Source organism: Gymnoscopelus braueri (genome assembly GCF_963280865.1).
Source record: "Gymnoscopelus braueri genome assembly, chromosome: 3".
NCBI classification, from domain to species: domain Eukaryota; kingdom Metazoa; phylum Chordata; class Actinopteri; order Myctophiformes; family Myctophidae; genus Gymnoscopelus; species Gymnoscopelus braueri.
The window spans coordinates 42648514-42666578 of record NC_137612.1 but is presented as its reverse complement, the minus strand read 5'-3'; the positions used below and the strand labels follow the sequence as shown (position 1 = coordinate 42666578).

Sequence of the window (18065 nt, the reverse complement as noted above, 5' to 3'; positions counted from 1 at the left end):
TCTAGGGTGGTTATAGGCGTGTCTATGAGACTAAACAAGCAAGCAGCTTTGATATACATACTGAATTGCACATCAAGGCAAGAGTACAATTCTAGTGTGGTGCTCCATCACCCAGGTGTGTGTGTGTGTGTGTGTGTGTGTGTGTGTGTGTGTGTGTGTGTGTGTGTGTGTGTGTGTGTGTGTGTGTGTGTGTGTGTGTGTGTGTGTGTGTGTGTGTGTGTGTGAGTGTGTGTGCGTGTGCGTGAGAGAGAGAGAAAGAGAGAGAGAGAGAGAGAGCACACCGTCGTGTAAAGCCATCATGTAGGCTGATAAGCCCCTTTAATAACTGTTTTTGTATTCCAACTAAAAGGATAAAGTTCAAATTACCATGAGTCCAGTAATGAAAACAATAATATCAGTATATTAGGAAATATCAGCCCTTTAAATAGTTTACAGAGGCACGTTTGAGAAAGTATTAAGTTCTCTGAGGCTCAAAGGCCATCCTGCATATTTCTATGGTGTTTACACTTGTGATGTGTTTAATTACATGCAGGATATTAGGCTGATTGATGTAGCCTGTGGCACGAACTGCAAATCCCACCTAGACGGTTGGAGACTCATATCCAGATGTATTCCTATTTTATGCTGGGTTTAGCAAACCTGCGGTGGGGCGAAATGTGTTGATTTTCTCTGGTTTCATATTGAGGGTTTACATAACTGTAATGGACATTAAATTCATAATACACGCCAGACACATAAGGAATCTACAAGCTCACCACAGACATTTTCCGTGGAGTAGCAGGCCAAACTAATGAGTCAAATCTAACTCAGCACTTCCCGTCTTAACCAATGAAAGATTCAACATCACAGTTCAATTTCCATATTTACTACAGAGCTTGTGATTCAACTGCATTGCCACTCTAGGCTAACTTTAAAGCCAACAAAACTATTGAACTGAACCATAGACAAACAACAGGTCATTCAAAATGTGCCATTATAGTAAATCAGCTCTGTAACCAGCTTGCGAGATTCAAATTTCTGTGATATACTTTCTTTTTAAAATGATTCTCCGAATGAAAATTTGCCAATGGAAAGGAAAGTGCCTAAAGGCTAGGCAGGTTTATTTGTATAGCTCATTTCATACACTAATGCATTTCAAAGTGCTTTGCGTGAGGCATAAACCCTTACGCATGAAGAGAAATAAAGTTATGTGACTCAAAGCCACACCACCAGGGGGACACAAACCCTTTAAAACTGCTTGTACAACAAATGGGACTGTAGCAGTGGTGCCGGCGCCTGTTTAATTAAAGGACACTGTGTCCCCCCACTATTCAGTCCAGCCAACAATTTATTTATTTATTTATTTATTTATTATTATTATTATTATTATTATTTTTAAACAAAAAATTAAATCAGTCCAGTCCCCCCGCACCATTAACAAACCCACCCGCAAAAAAACATTTTTTTTCGCACGGTCAACATGAACGCGTGCTTCCCGATGTGTCCCCCCAGGTCATATTCCATTCCAGCGCCTCTGGACTGTAGTCAACATGGGACTTGAACCCACACAATATTAAAAGCTGGGTCTCAAATCCCAAGAAGCTGGTTGTCTAAAATAATCTAAAATAATCTTTAAGAAAGTCTGGCTCTCTTACCACAGAGCTTATCCTGGAACTGCAGTCCAAACTGGTGGATGAGATCGAACCGCTCAACCAGGTAGACGTGGTCCTCGAAGGGCGGGGACGCCATGGCTCTCAGTGATGTCAGGTCGGCTCTGGCCACGCCCACGGCGTAGATCTCAATGCCCTTCTCCCTGGCCTCTGCAGCCACCTCCGCCACGCGATCCTGGGGACGGCCATCTGTCACGATAACTGCTACGTTGGGAATCTGCCGGTGGAGAGGATATCATCAGATAGTACATCAGATACTAGGACATGATCGGGGGGCACTGTTAGAAGACCCAGCAGTGCAAGGACCAGAGTCTTGAACCACTGAGCTAGAGAGGCCCCAAGTAGGTCTGATCAACAAGCTCATAGTCAGGAGTAGTTGTTGCTCACCAGCTTAGCAGCATCGAAACAGACAATCAGGTCACACGTATATACACTAAATCAAATAATTAAATCAAAGAATGAATACATGTTCTGACAGACTGTTGACATAATAAGGGAGGGGGAATAAATACATTATTTCAAATACATTTTTTTGCAGGACGTTGCTACATGCTAAAATAAAATATGGCCCGGACCGTGGCCTGGTGGTCCGGGCACCTAGGCTCCAAAGTAGCCTGAGTGCATCGCGGGTTCGAGTCCCGTTCCCGACGATCTTTACTGCATGTCTCTCCCCATCTCTCTCTCCCTGTTTCCTGTCTATCTCCACTTTCCACTATAAATAAAGGCAGAAAAGCCTTAAAAAATATAAATAATAAATATCAAATAAAATATTATCAAACATTCAGAGATTTAAGAGTTCTTTGTGTCTTCTTTAAATCTGCAATCAGGAAGGACACTACCCAAAGATTATAAGTGCAATACCTATCTCCCTTGGCCACGCAGGGTTTGCCTCTAGTTTGAGCAGTAGAAATTTGGTTTCTCATGCAGGAGACCCAGGTTCAAGTTTCGGGTATGAAAGTTACGTAATGCCGATTTAAAGAGAGTTGGAAGGAAAAAAGTAAAAAATAACTAACCAAAAAGAAAGAAAAATAACCTCAAATAATATCTTGATGATGAGAGTTGGAACTACTATTTCTCCTTGATGTGGATTAGTGGCTGAGTCTGTGAAGAGGAAACAAGCTTTCTCTCTCTGAGGGGTAAATGGCATCCAGGATGGCAATTAATCATCCTGGATTAATGATATTTCAAAGAGATTTTACAGCCAGTTATTTTCTCACTTTATGTGGGCTAAGGGCAAAAGCAGTTCATGGTTTTGTGGTAGGCTATTTCAGAGAGATTTCAATCCCAGTGTATCGTTTCATTCTATGGGAAGACCTTTTAATTGGGCCTGTTTCCCTCTCTGGGGTTAGAGACATGGCCACTGGATACACACTGCGTTGTGAGCTTGTACATCGGTCATTTACGGTGAAGAGAGTAGGGAAAAATGTACAGTACAGTATAGACCCCTGTGGGATCCCAGTCAAATAAATATAGTGTGGTTAATAAAGTCAGTTTACCTTGGGCCTGTCTCCCTCCTCTGCAGTGAAGGCTACGTTCATGGCATATTTGATAGCCAGACCCGTCATGGTGCCCTGGGCCAGGGGAATGATCTCATTGATGCCCTTCACCATGGCATCCAGCTTGCCGTGGGTCTTCAAGGAGAATTCATTGAGTACCTGATGTAGAAAGAAGAGTTATCATCACACACCAATTAACTGAACTGAATTGAATGAGTCTACTCACCAAGTGAAGATAGTGGACGAGACAAGAGGATTAGAGCATTTTAATGAAAGAGAACTCATTGTTCACTTGAACAGGAGAGGCTGATTAAAGAGGGGGGGGAATCATAACAAGGCCACATAAAAGGTGTGCCTAGTTGAATTGCCAATAGCCCACCCCAGTCATTTGGGGTGTGTGGTGCCATGGTTCAGCCTAATTCTATTAATCGTTTTCAGCACCCTCTAGTGGACAATTTTGCAGAAGAGAGGCATAATCTATAGATATACACAGATATGCAATTGCTTCTTGTTGCTCAATTTACAGAATGCAAGAAAATTACATTATCCAGGAAAGCTCAATATAATTGTATGTATTTTCTTCTCATTGTTTTTAGTATTGTAAAATGTTAATTATATCATAGTCCTTGTAGTGTTGTATATAATTGTATTAACCAATGGACCCTTCGCTAAGCCCCACCCACTCCACTCTGTGACTGGTGGTGCGAAGTTAGTCACACCCAGGCCTGGCAGCGCCTGGCAAACTTTGCTTCTCACCCATCGACTTTCATGTTAAATGATGGCTTTTCACCTTAAAAATAATCGATCATTTCAGGAGCAAGAGCTTCAAAATCTCTTCTAAATCTAGTCAACAAGGCCTGCAGTAGGCTATGCACTGGACAAATGTGCATGACATTATTTCAATAAACTACAAACATGGGAAATGTTAGAGGGAGTAATAGCCATGGATACACGACGGTCGACTGTCACGACCGTCATGGATGAACTTCAACCTGGTGTTTGCACTTTCTCCATTAATGGCCCGTACATCTACATAAACGTTCATATTTCAAATATAAAGTGCTTATCCCATGGCCACGGATGTTACATGTATATACGGGCTCTCAGAAGTACCTGTATCATCCGTATTGTTTAATAAAAAGCATTTTAATCTGATCAGTGGCCATTTTCTCTACATGCTTTCAACTGAGTGACCCTATCGGTTGGTAGGTGTATTGCACTCGAATACATTATGAGAAAATGGCCACTGATCGGATTAAAATGCTTTTCATTGAACAATACAGAATATAAGGGTACTTTTGAGAGTCCCGTGCATAATTTCAACATCCGTGGCCATGGGGTAAGCACTTTATATTTGAAATCTGAACGTTCATATAGATGTACGGACCGTAAATGGAGAAAGTGCAAACACCAGGTTAAAGTTGATCCATGACTAACAGTAGTTTTCATGTACCGCAGGGTAAGAGTAAGACTGCCAGGAGCAGTTAATAAATAGACGAACAAATGAATTAATATACTTTAACGTGCGGAATCCGAAACAGGCAGCGCTGTGATTCTGAATTTTGTTACGATTACAGTGATTAGTAGCCTATTATTGACACCACCTGGGCGAGTGAGTCGTATCGTGTAACTTTCCTGAAGAAGCTGCGTATGTGTTCAACAACACAGCCATTCAGCCTTGTAGTTTAAGTGCACATTTCAGCTTGGGAAAAGCAGCCTCCAACGGGTTTGGGTACGTGGTTCATAGTCACCATTGCGTTATCGTGGTATTCCTATTCTTGCTATTATGTTGGTGCAAATGATTGTGTGTGTGCGGGCGAAATAACATTGACAGCTATGGCAGGTGACGAAAGTTTGCCAGACCTATGCCAGGCTAACAACGGTTGCTAAGCTGGCATTGGACAATCGCTTTTGGGGTGGGGTTTAGCGAAGGGTCCATTGCCTGTGTTGTTTTGTTTGTCTGACACCAAGGACCACAATGGCAAAGTTTATTGTGTTAATACTTGACGTTTTCTTGTTCCTGAGAAGCATATTTTCATGTGTTTTCAATTAACCAAACGTCGAATAAATCAAATCAAATCCTGTCATATAAAAAATGCGATGCAGGTTTGGGATATGTGTTTTTTAACAATTATGTCTGCTAAACGTTTAGTAGTGTGTGCTAGTGCGGTAAAAGTAGGCTTACACAAGTGTACTAAAGCCTTTGTTAAAGTTTCACTTTGCACACATAGTTGAGACTCAGTGATTCTCAACTATGTGGGCCGGGGCCTACTGGTGGGCCGTGAGGATATTGCAAGCGGGCCCCCAAATAATTGGTAAAACACTAAGATTCTAATGATAATATAACACGAATATTGAAAAAATCATGTTGAAAAACAATAAAGAAAGAAAAAATGTTTTTATAGAATACGTTATTTTCATTAATTTAACGTTATTTTCATTGATCAATTATCAATCGATTGAGTGATCATTAAAATAAACATGCTCTGAAAATGTCAGATGGGGGGGCCGCGAACACTTTGAAGATGTCTAAGTGGGCCCTGATCCAGAAAAGGTTGAGAACCACTGGTCTAACTCCTTTAGGCTGCGTGAATGAAAGAGGAGAGGAGAATGCTGTTTACCTGGCTTGAGTACTGAAACACTCCCACTCTGGTGGCGTCCAGCCCGATGTCCAGGGTGGCCAGAATGTCGATCATGAACTTCCTCATGGTCTCAAACTCGTGAGGCCGGACACTACGAGAGCTGTCAATGATGAAGACCAGGTCCACTGGGCCAGATTTACACTTCGGCTCAGGAGCTGAGAGGGTGGGAACACACACACACACACACACACACTCGTTTTGGTAACCTGGGTGGGGAGAGGGTAACAAGACAAAGCCCCACTAGCGACCCCTAGAGGTTGTGCTGCTCCTAATGCCTCAGGAAATAGCTCTCGAGACAATCTTGTTTTGTTGGTCATGTAGTTTAGTTTTAAGAGAGAACTTCTTGAGAATGTAGCTATATTGTGTACTGTGAGGTTTAGCGCACAATTCATTTCATGTGACTTTTACTTTGTGATTGGTGAATAGCTGTTGACAAATAAAGTTGAACCTTGGACCAGTGTAGGATGGAAAGGTTCATAATCTGGAACATGAATGCCCTTGGTGTAGATTTAAGTAAGCTGTCTTGAATAATCAAATCTGGAGTGTTCATTCAATAACTGCATCAAAAATGCATCCAAATTACCACTCCAGACTTTACTGTGTGGCAGATACAAGTCTAAATATACACTACACCCACAAAAAGTATGAATCGATTTAATCTGTGAACCATTTCCATTGAAGCATTTTGAGGGTCACTTTCTGCATCACTGTCAGAGTTCTGTAAGAGATCTGTAAGGGTCCATTTAGAACCCTGAGGGTCCCTGGATCCCACTTTGAGAACCGCTCTTTAGTGATTGTACAGTATAAAGAGAATTATCAAATGTCTATGGAAATATTTTATTTTATATCTTATTTTGGCGGTTTGCAAATGTAATTACTTTTTCATTTCTTTTATTTTCATTACACTGGAATCATGGCGTAGCAGACCAGCATTGTCATATCGTCAAACCCAATATCGGTTATTAACCACTAAACCTGAGTTCGACCTCTAAAATCAGTAGCCAGCTTCTGTACAGGGAACTGTTTTTGTCATTAATGCTCTCAACATCGTCTGTGAATTTGCTTGCCGTCGTAACCTAATCTCAGTACAAACCCAGCAGTCGTGGATTAGGTATGAAGTGAGTCTGTGTTTGTGGTGTGGATTTATGAACTTGGAGGGGACAGCTTCTACTGTATTTATGTGTGTCCAAAATGTCTTCAGTGGAGTTGGACACAAAGAGAAAGCCATCTTAGGAAAAAAAAGAAAAGACTATCCCTTCACAAGGTCAATAAAAGGAGCCTGGGGTAAATACTGTCAGGCCTTAAGTCCTCTGAAGTAAATTATAAAGTACTCCACAACTTAGGAATGTTTGATTCCTGTACTGTATATGTTTTCAGAGTGTCTAGCTGCCAGAAAGCATAAATCAAGCAAATCCCAAAGCAGCTATTACACCTGGAAACCAGGTGAGAACTGGTATTCTCCCCAAGTTGTAGTGACCTCTGACCTCTCATTCAATCTTTATTTAATCTCAAATAATCGATTGAAGGCAAGCCCTCATTGTCATGATGATGAGAGAACAATTCAAACTAAGCAAAAAATGTAAATAATTGAACACTTTATAATAATTAATGAAAAAAACTGTAAAACAGAAAAAGAAAATAATAAACATACAGTCAGGTAATCTATCATAATCTTGAAGGGTCCAGGAGGGACAAGACAATTCAGTTTAAAGTCAGGCTGCAGGAGATTCCAACATCTAAATCAGTCCTGGCATGAGGTCCAAGTAAACACGGCAGTCGCTGGAGTGAGTTAAAAATGGACAAGAGTTCAAAAATGCAACAAATGCTAACCTTCTGATTAGGGTTTGATATACAGATGTACGGTATCTCCATCAGTCTTCTGAAAACTCACTTCTTCAGACTCCACCTTGTGCCCTAACACTTTGCTTCTATGCTTGCAACTTGATGAATTATGTCCTTTATGTATTGACAGATTATAATGTTATTTAAACAGATGCTAGGTTTGATGTCTACGTGTTACCCTTGTAACTATGTAGCATGTAGTTACTAACAATTTAATTATTCGACCCAGTACCCTGTACCCCCAGGTTGGCCTTGCACTTTGAAAGTCGCTCTGTCTGCATAAGAGTGCCTACTTTTAAATTGTATTGTTGATGAATGACAATAATCATTGGTAGTAAAAAAAAAAAGAAAAAAAAAAGGCAAATGAAACATTCCTCACTGCCACTGCTTTCTTTTATTTATCTCTCCTCTGTTACAGTGTTGTCGGGCTGACCTGTTTTTTTGACTGCTTTCTTTGGCATGCCGTTGGTGACGGCGACCAGGGCGATCAGGACGGACACACACAAGCAAAGATGCCTCATCTTTGTCCTGATGATGGTGATGGGCTGGACTGGACAGAATAGACACAGAACTGCAACGGATCACTGTGAGGGAAAAGGGAGGGAGAGAGAGATAGAGAGAGAGAGATAGAGAGAGAGAAGGGTGCATTGAAAATATAGGAGAGATGGCGTGGTGAAGGAAGAGGGTGGGAGGAAGGGACAAAAGAGGAGAGACAAATTCATTTTGTGTATGGTAAAGACAGTGATGAGTCAACTCAGCATAAACAGCAGCAATTATTCAGATGGTTTGGTGGCTTCTGAGCATAGTGCCTGGTAGTTCTATTTTTTTTTACCATGTGTGTACCCAGCAGGAATCACACTCGTAACCCTGGATGCAAGCAGTATGTTCTCAATAATGCGTGTATTTAGTGTGTGTGTTTAGTGTGTGTGTTTAGTGTTTAGTGTGTGTGTGTGTGTGTGTGTGTGTGTGTGTGTGTGTGTGTGTGTGTGTGTGTGTGTGTGTGTGTGTGTGTGTGTGTGTGTGTGTGTGTGTGTGTGTGTGTGTGTGTGATAACAGTGATAGTGGGATTGTGTTCTGGTAGTACAGTGCATTCCAGTCCAGCCCCGTCGTAAAACATTCAGTTTCCTGACACCTGGCTGGAAAACACTAGAACACACACACACACACAAACACGCAAACACACACACACTCGCAACATGCACTCAATACATGCATGCACCTATAAATATACACAAACAAATATACAGTAGCGTAGATGGATTCACCACGCACGCACGCGCGCGCACGCACACGCACAAGCACACGCACACGCACACGCACGCGCACGCACACGCACACACACACACACACACACACACACACACACACACACACACACACACACACACACACACACACACAGAGTAATATTCCACAGCAGTATCCCTGTAGGCCATGGGTTCAAACAACAGGATAATGATAACGTCTGTCTGGGAAGTCATGGCACACTGTCAATTCAAACAGGCAGCATGAAAAGCCACCTCTCCTGCTGGGGTCCTCAGAGAGCCCTGCTATACAGCAGGCCTTTATCACTGTCTGACTCTGACTGAGAGAGACTGGAGCCAGACACTGCAGTCAGGGCTCTGAGCAATGAGTCAATAGCAGTAGAAATACAATGCTTCTGTTCTCTGCTAGTCTTGGATCCCTGCGGCTCTCAACCCACCCACATGTTTTCTCCCAGCTTTCTGCTTCTGTCTCTTGTCTCTTTCTCATAGTGCATTGCAAAATCTGCTGAGTCCATTTGTCAGTTAATAAGCCCCATTTTATACTTCAGAGTACGATGGTGTCGTAAAAATGGCGAGAATAGCCGATCTACGGGCTCACAACTAGTTACACAGTATCCCCTCATCCCTTTATCCCTACAACCCTTCAAACCTTCATCCCTGCATCCCCTCATTCCTCCATCCCTTCATCCCCTTTGTCCGTCTCCCTTTGTTTTACTTGAATGCTCATCCAATTCATTTTCAATAAATGAAGCATCACGTTAGTTCATGCAGGGCACGGAAGTCTCATACGCCTCAGCTGTAATCAGCTGTCAGTCTGCTGATTGCTTTCATTCAGCCACGCTTTCCTACACACCAATCACACCTCATTCCCTCAACAAGGCGGTAGGATCTCTGCTTTTCAATTGCTGCCACACGCTCCACAGCTCCTGCTGCTACTTTCCATTCAACCAATGAGAAGTAAGGAAAGTAAGGAATAGAGATAACAGATAACAGAGATAACAGAGATAACACGCACGCACACACGCACACACGCACGCACACACGCACACGCACACACGCACACGCACACACACACACACACACACACACACACACACACACACACACACACACACACACACACACACACACACACACACAGGACTGTCTCTGTGTTAACAGCTTATAACTGAGTGAATCTGTGGACTCATAACTAGGTCCTCAGAGACTAACCCTGCTGGAGCCAGTGGCTATTTGATTAACCTCCTACCACACACTGGACCCTGGCCTGTGTGTGTGTGTGTGTGCGCGCGCGCTTGTGTACGCGTGAGCGTGAGCGTGCACACATGTGAGTATGCTGTGAATGTGTGTGGCACAAAGAAGCCTTATAGTACACCCCGCTCTCTCTCTCTACCTAAATGGAAGTTCCTCAATCCCCCAACTCCTTCCTGTCTCCCTCCAACTCCAGTCGTCTGTGACCAGCGACCACATGGCCTGCAACAATCCACTCCTACCCCAACCAACCTCAGCACACGCACGCACGCACCCACACATGCACACGCACACGCACACGCACACGCACACGCACACGCACACGCACACACACACACCGGATCCCCCAACATGTCTCTCCATAGGTCACATGCCATATGTTCTATAATTAGCTATTAAAAGAAACATTCAGTTCCTCGTTAATGCTCTGTTGTTAACAAGTTATTGACTGCTGGTCTGTGGAGTGTAACCAGCTCATGTCCGCCTAGCAGGAGGCTCTGACTTTTGGCTTCCCATTCGGATCGCTGAGCAAAGCAAACAATGTGTTCCTTGGTTAATTGAAGAGTAAATATACACAGCGAAATCCCATTTACCTCTTCACTGAGGTACCTCTTACTGAGTAGACTGTGGCTACTCTATAGCTGCAGCACCACTGACTGAAATGGCCTAAAAACTGCTGAAACCTCTATTTCTCTTTGTTTTGTAAAAAAGTAGCACCAATAAACTCATTGACTCTCAAACAAAAAGTTACTGTTTTCAACAGGGAACCGATGCAAATGGAGATCGTGGTGCAGCGTCATGCCACATACTGTACTGTAGTCCCACTAGAGCGCTAAATGCCACACAGTTCTGGCCTTGATGCCTGTCGAAACTGTAAAAAGTGGGTAATGGCTGTTGGTGTTGGCATGAAACAGATATTTCTATAACAATTTAAACAGTAGCTCCTTCAAGAAAATGTCTTCTCAACTCCAGGAATGAAAAATAAACCATACAATTTCCTGAAAATTTGATATTTCCCACCATCCTTGAAGAGTGAGGTGAGGGGGGTGAAGGGATGAAAACAAAAAACAAAAAAAAGCATTATAGTCACTTTCCAGGGGACGGCACGGCCTCGTATAAAAGTTGCTGACGCGAGCCGAATAAAATCATTTTACACAAGATATCGGTGTATTGGGGACCCACTGGCAGATGGGAAACAGAGCCTACTGTATCCAGGCCCAATATAATTTAAAGACAGCCAACCTTATTACCCCAACCCTGCACATTTCTTTTAAACATCTTGCTTGGCCTTGAGTCGTTACTTCCCTTCCAACTTATCCATCCATCTACCAACCTTCCATTGGCACTGACCTCCAGAAGAAGAGCTTTATTCATTTATATTTATTTACCGTGGACAATGCAAAATGCACAACTGAAATCAACATTTCAGTTTACACATCAATGTACTGTAAATGTGTCTGAGTTAGATAATGAGCTAGTTTTAATCTGTAGTCTCTGGGAAGGTTGTTAATTGGTGGTCTAGAATTGTCAATACAATACAACACAATAAAAAACATACCATAAGTACAGTGTGCGTTTGATTTTAGTCCATAACTAACACAACAGTGATAGGATCCAAGACAAAGACATACACACAACAAATGTTTAAAATAAGAAGGACTTGAATGCAGGAACGGGTGATTGATCGCAGGAGTTGGAGGGGAGAGAAGTGAAGGATAAACAATGTTACTGTTACCTACAGAAGTATTTTGTCTTTCTTTCTACAATTATACATGCTTTAACTACAAAGCTTCAGGTGAAACAGCAACATGTTGCTGACCACTGACATGCCATGTAACACAAGAGGCCTGGATTTCACTTAAGTGCTGCCCCCTAGGGAGCAGGACGCATAAATACATCTTCCAGATTTCCTCTCCTTCACGTCCCTGATGTCTACTGAAATATCAAATTCAAAACTTTACTTACTGAACAGGAGTGGGGCTCTGTAACCCTGCCTGCCTTTCTGCATGACCTGAGTTTGTCACTGAATCACACCAGCTGAATCATGGGAACAAAAGTGTCGGTGACCCAAATGCTAGAGGAGCACGCTTGTGTCCGGACGGTTCAGTTTCCTGGACCGGCACAAATAGCTAATCTACAAGCTCACAACGTGTCACATTGTGAGCTTGTGAAATTATTAGTACTTTTAAGAAACAAGTTGACATCTGTGGATACACTACATGATTATTAGCCATCCCTGAAGTGCCCTTTGAGAAGGGCACTTAATCCAATTAATGGTAAATGGATTGCATTTATGTAGCGCTTTTCTCCAAAGCCCTTTACAATGTACTTCACATTCACACACCGATGGCGGAGGAAACCATGCAAGGCACCAACCTGCTCATCGGGAGCAGTCAGGGGTTCTGTGCCTTGCTCAAGGACACTTTGACACTTAGCCAGGGGGAGCTGGGAATCAAACCTGGAACCTTTGGATTCCAAGACGGCCGCTCTACCTCCTGAGCCACTGCCGCCCCACTACTGGTATAAGACTGTGGTCAGCATTCAGGTGTGAATGAGTGTCTGAACTAAGAGGGACGTTGCTGAAAAAGAGCGTTGGTGCTCAGAGCACCTATACACTGTATCTGGATTAATAGTCAAAAGAAAAAAAATAAGTGAGTGATTTACTGTATGTAAGCTAGTCACAAAGGGCCAAGGATCTGTCTTGACCAATAGACAGTTCAATCTAAGCACATCCTGTTATTCAACCAGATGAAACTATCTGTGCTCAGAAATGCCAGTGGTTCAGCAAAATCCTAACTCTAGTTGGCAATCTCAGACAAGCTGAGGACATTCACAGACAGTTTCTAAATAGCCCTGGATTGTTAGTCATATATCAATACTGTCAATTCGAGGGCGGAGCTGGTATGTGTCTTTGGAAGAGGCATCATAACTAGTGTTCAGATTCATTCCTCCTGCTGTCTAATGGACATCACAGGTGTGTTGTGGAGCACGGCTGTTTGTTATCCTCAGATGTGAAATCACCCCATGTCATAATGCACTTAGCAGACACTATCATACTATTCTTGACTCTGTAACTGTGGGGACGTGCAAATTTACATACTGCAGTGCACGTCGGTGCGTGAGACAAGGGCTAAATCTGGGTGATTTTTCTTCAAGACAAAAAGAAAACACAACTCGTAATGTATTTGAAAAACAAAAAACAAATATTTAAAATATAAAGCTGAGTTGTTAGATTGTTGTTTGATACATTTGAAGTCATTAATTTACACAAAATTAAATCCCTTGATACAAACATTTGCTGCCATTGAAACAACTTTGATTGCATTATGAGTGTGAATTTACAAACCTCTCAGCAAATACAGAAGCCTGGGTTCTCACTTATCATTAGTGTTTGATGTGTGTGGGAAACCTGCACTCCAGCAACAGGTGACTATCTTTATCCAAACACACACAGGTACAGTACTGCATGTGCTCTCTCACACACACACACACACACACACACACACACACACACACACACACACACACACACACACACACACACAAACAGAACAAATTGATAACATATCCGGGAATCAGGAAACACACACACACGCACGCACGCACGCACACACACACACACACACACACACACACACACACACACACACACACACACACACACACACACACACACACACACACACACACACACACACACACACACACACACACACACACACACACACACACACACACACACACACACACGTCAGCACCTCTAGCAAACAGTGTGCTCTTAAAATACTGTATGTAGCTTCAGTCCAGACACAATGACTGCAAGAGGTGGAATATAAAAGCTTGCTAGCAAAAAGGATGCACATTGATTGTTTATCTGGTTTATCAGTATCTTGATTTAACTATGTCTTTTGATGACTTTTAATGGGATTTTTTATCATTGAACCAGATAAGGACAGAAGCTATGTCTGTGGGATAAACATACATAGTAGCTTCACCGTAAGGAACCTCATAAAGACTGTGAGTTGAGGTTCTTGTCATCGTTGTTCTCAAGCAGGATGAGAAGAACAAGTGGAAATTGACCAAGAACCATAGACAACTACAGTCACAAGGTAAGTCATTGTTACCGCTTGACAGTCTTAGCTTCAATTCTGGCGTGTTATATATTTATATATATTTGTATTCCCAAAGAAAGTTCTCAGGGCCTGCTATGTACACTCAGGCCCAAAAGAACAATTCAAAACTCATTGCAGAACTCTAAACTTCACTTTAAAAAAATACCTTTGTTGTGTGTATCTCGGAAAAGGCTGACTTCATGTAAATACTGGGTTTTGATCCAACAGCAGTACAAAGACAGTACATGTCATTTCAGTGGACCATCAAGACATAATACAAGACCAACTTGAAGCAAAGTGGATATACACATGAAGTCCCTATCCATTTCATTACAGAGCTTAAAAAGGCTCATTAGACACACTGCAACATGGAAACTAACTACATCTGTTGTGAAACCATTTTCAACATGTTTACTGTATGTGTTCATGACTTCATGTTCATAAAAAAGTGGTATAATCTGAGTAGCTGGCCTGCAAATACTCAGCCACACAGCAAATTTACTGCATTCAACTGGTTCCCTGGATCTGACAAGTTTGTGTAGAATGACAAGGATACCTGGTGAATCTGATGTTGAACTTAAAGGAGAATTTTGGACTAAGTTTTTCTTACCTTTTCTATGACGTTATGATATCTTAGGATGAACGGTACAGTAGAAACATTTCATAACTCGATCCTGGGTCCGCCACAGCTTAAAACGTGCGCGGATAGGCCTTGCGTTAGATCGCATATTTTAATAGCTTTTTTTTTTTTTTTTTTTTTGAGATCTGACGTTCATAGTGACAGAACACTATGCAAAAAAGAAAAGAAAAAAAACCTAAGTCTCGCTAGACGAGATTTCAATCTCGAGATTTCAATCTCGTCTAGCGCGACTTATATATATATATATATATATTTTTTTTTTGACAGTGTTCTGTCACTATGAACGTCAGATCTAAAAAATGATATAAGACCACATATTGATACACTTCTAACTGGGTGAGTCAGCTTGACACATTCATTATCTATAGAGCAGGAGATGCAACTGTGAGGTGCTGCCAGTATGGTCACTGCATGGCTCAGCTGGTCTACATTAGCATAAAGGTGACTTGACCCAACTTTAAGCACATTCATCTATCCTGCGCAGCGTGACTCAAAAAACTCGGATCATACCAATAATAATAATAATACATTTTATTTATAAAGCACTTTACATTTTTGAAAACCTCAAAGTGCTACAGAGTTTAAAAGCATGTCATAAAACAGCAAAGTCAACCAAACAATTATATGGGACCCTACTAGGCTGAGAATGTACCTTTAATCTGGTGATGCTGTGCTCTGTCAGTGACTGAGAAACTGGGAGTGACAGACTCAAAATCACCCTTTCAGCACAAACTGTAAACTAATACAAACACAGTAGATTCGGTCAATAGATAAATAAACTTTTTTATAAAAAATAAATAAACACATTTATTTGTGGGACAGCAAAATGGCTGTATACATGTTACACTACCCTTGATCACATAAATCAATAGGTCACCAATATAGACAAATCCACAGACTGCCTGTAGGCAATCATAACTGCAGTGTCAAGCGGCTGCCGCTCCGCAACGCATGATTGCCTACAGGCAGCGCGTCTGTGGATTCGTCTATAGATGGAGAGGAAAAGCAAATAGCCTACTGGGATTTTTCTGAATCAGTTTTGTTTGTGTTTGTTGATGAGTGATTTTGAGACCTGTTTAGCCATCCTATAAAAGTGAATGGAATCACTATTCAGGTTCCTTTCTCACATACAGTAGTACAGAAGCAACAGATAAAGATGGTCGACAATATTTGGACTTATATCATGACCAGTAAGCCATACAACTCAAATGTATACCAAATTCAACTTTTTGGTCAACTTCCTGGTCACTTAGTAAACCAACATGGCCAGGAGTCCCAGAGGACCGCCTCTGTTCTAAAATAGGAATATTTGGATAGTTAAATGATTAAGATGGGGAACGGTGTCTTGAGATTAGTCTTTGATTGATTGATTGATTGATTGAATACTTTAATGCAGGATTGTTAACAGTACAGGTACTGTAGTACAGTAAAAGGTTATGCTAAAAGGATAACACAACAAGCCATTGTACTCAATTAATCAGATCTAGATCTACTTCATTTATCAAATGCCATGTCTCTGAAAGCCACTTCTTCCCCAACAGTTACAAAGGGCTGACAATGCTAGAGGACATCAGCTGTGACCACGCCCACCATGCATGAGTCACATATTGTGGAGGACAGCACAGAGGGTGAGTGGGATAGCACAAGAAATGTATAGACGTTGTTGTGAAAAATGAAGTACCTTTTTGAATGATATTGTACAAATCAAACGCAAGCCATCCACGTTGATTCAAACTGGCAGTGTTGTGACATTAAACTAAACCAACCCAACATATTATCCTAATCTTAAAGGACCACAACCGTGTCAATATACTGTATATGTGCCATTATTCACAGAATATCAGAGTCACATATGCATTGACCCACTTCCAGTCATTGATTTTATTGAGTTTTCTCCAAAATGTTATCTGAATAAATGTGCCAATGTTGGTTAAACATAATTGCACGGTTACTAACTCATGGACATTTTAATTTAGTTTGTAAATCAATCTTTTCTCAAGCGAGTTTCGTGCTCGATTTTTTCAAATCAACCTGTGCTACATTAAATTAACACAACGATCATTTTGACAAATAATAGTTGTGCAAAACTATTTAGTGTATTGGATTCCTATCACAAACAATTTCCAAGTCTCTGAACACAGTATGCTTTGGGAAATGGCCGGTGATATTGTCAAGTATACTCTGAGTCATAGTCAACACTCAATGGGCTAACCATGCTAGACCACCACATGGTCCATTAAATAAATTGCATTATTATTATTTTTTCAATAACCATATACCTCATCTTGGATTAGCCCACTTATGCATTGGCCACTAGCCAACATTTCAAACATAACGTCTACCTGACCTGAAGTGGCACCAACCAGCAGTTCAACATAGAGTGACGAGTAACAACATCATCAACAACAACAACAACAACAACAACAACAACAACAACAACTACTGAGTTATTTCTTTCATTGGATGTGGAATTGTTTTGATTAAAATTGACAAACTCAGATACTTTATTTCTCTGGATTGAAAAAGTGACTATTCAAATATGATTCTAAGAATCATCTCAACCGTGATACTTGTTGTGGTCCCTTGGGGTGGGAGGCCATGACCCAGAGGTTAAGGCTTTGGGGACAGGTGTTAGTGGATATATTGACATCTGACACTTGGTGTCCTGCAAGAAAGTTCCTGCAACTCAATGACACTCTGGCCGTGCTACCAGTTAGCGGTAGCATTACAAAGTAAATTCTTGTTGATCACTGGCACTGCATTTTTGCTGTATATGCTTCATTGAATGTTTGCGCGTGTGTGTGTGTGCGCGCGCGCATGTGTGTGTGTGTGTGTGTGTGTGTGTGTGTGTGTGTGTGTGTGTGTGTTTATTAGCTCTACACTTGCCACTATTACATCAAACATACAGCAGACTCAGCAGACTCAAATTAAATGATTTATTTTAAAACAAAATTTTATGTCATTAGGCCTATTTAAAAAAAATCTCACTCTGTAGGCCTAAGCCTTCCTTATAGGCCTACTGTACCGCAGGTGGGAAGTCGGTGAACATGGTTGAGCTAAATATACAAATGAAAAGGTAATATGGAAGGAGAGCATATGCACGCCACGTGAATCACGCAGCACATCTCTGTGGAATGTCTGTTTATGTTGTGCTGTATGTTAAAACAC

At 41.6% G+C, this 18065-nt stretch overlaps 2 protein-coding genes across 5 annotated transcripts in view; one reads left to right on the top strand and one right to left on the bottom strand.

Annotated features, from left to right (window-relative positions):
* Window positions 1-18065, bottom strand: part of matn4 (matrilin 4) — a 42124-nt gene that overhangs the window by 20963 nt on the left and 3096 nt on the right. For all 4 annotated transcript variants that reach the window (XM_080424632.1, XM_080424634.1, XM_080424635.1 and 1 more), the window contains exons 2-5: window positions 8063-8213; window positions 5767-5942; window positions 3146-3304; window positions 1635-1866 (exon numbers count right to left, since the gene is read on the bottom strand). In XM_080424632.1, the coding sequence (XP_080280758.1) occupies window positions 1635-1866; window positions 3146-3304; window positions 5767-5942; window positions 8063-8150 (655 nt within the window). In that variant the 5' untranslated portion in view covers window positions 8151-8213. The remainder of the gene's footprint in view (window positions 1-1634; window positions 1867-3145; window positions 3305-5766; window positions 5943-8062; window positions 8214-18065) is intronic.
* rbpjl (recombination signal binding protein for immunoglobulin kappa J region-like) overlaps window positions 16489-18065 on the top strand; it is a gene marked incomplete at both ends in the record, with an annotated part of 32251 nt that continues 30674 nt past the window's right edge. The window contains one exon of the mRNA XM_080423558.1: window positions 16489-16525. Coding sequence (XP_080279684.1) covers window positions 16489-16525 — 37 coding nt within the window. The remainder of the gene's footprint in view (window positions 16526-18065) is intronic.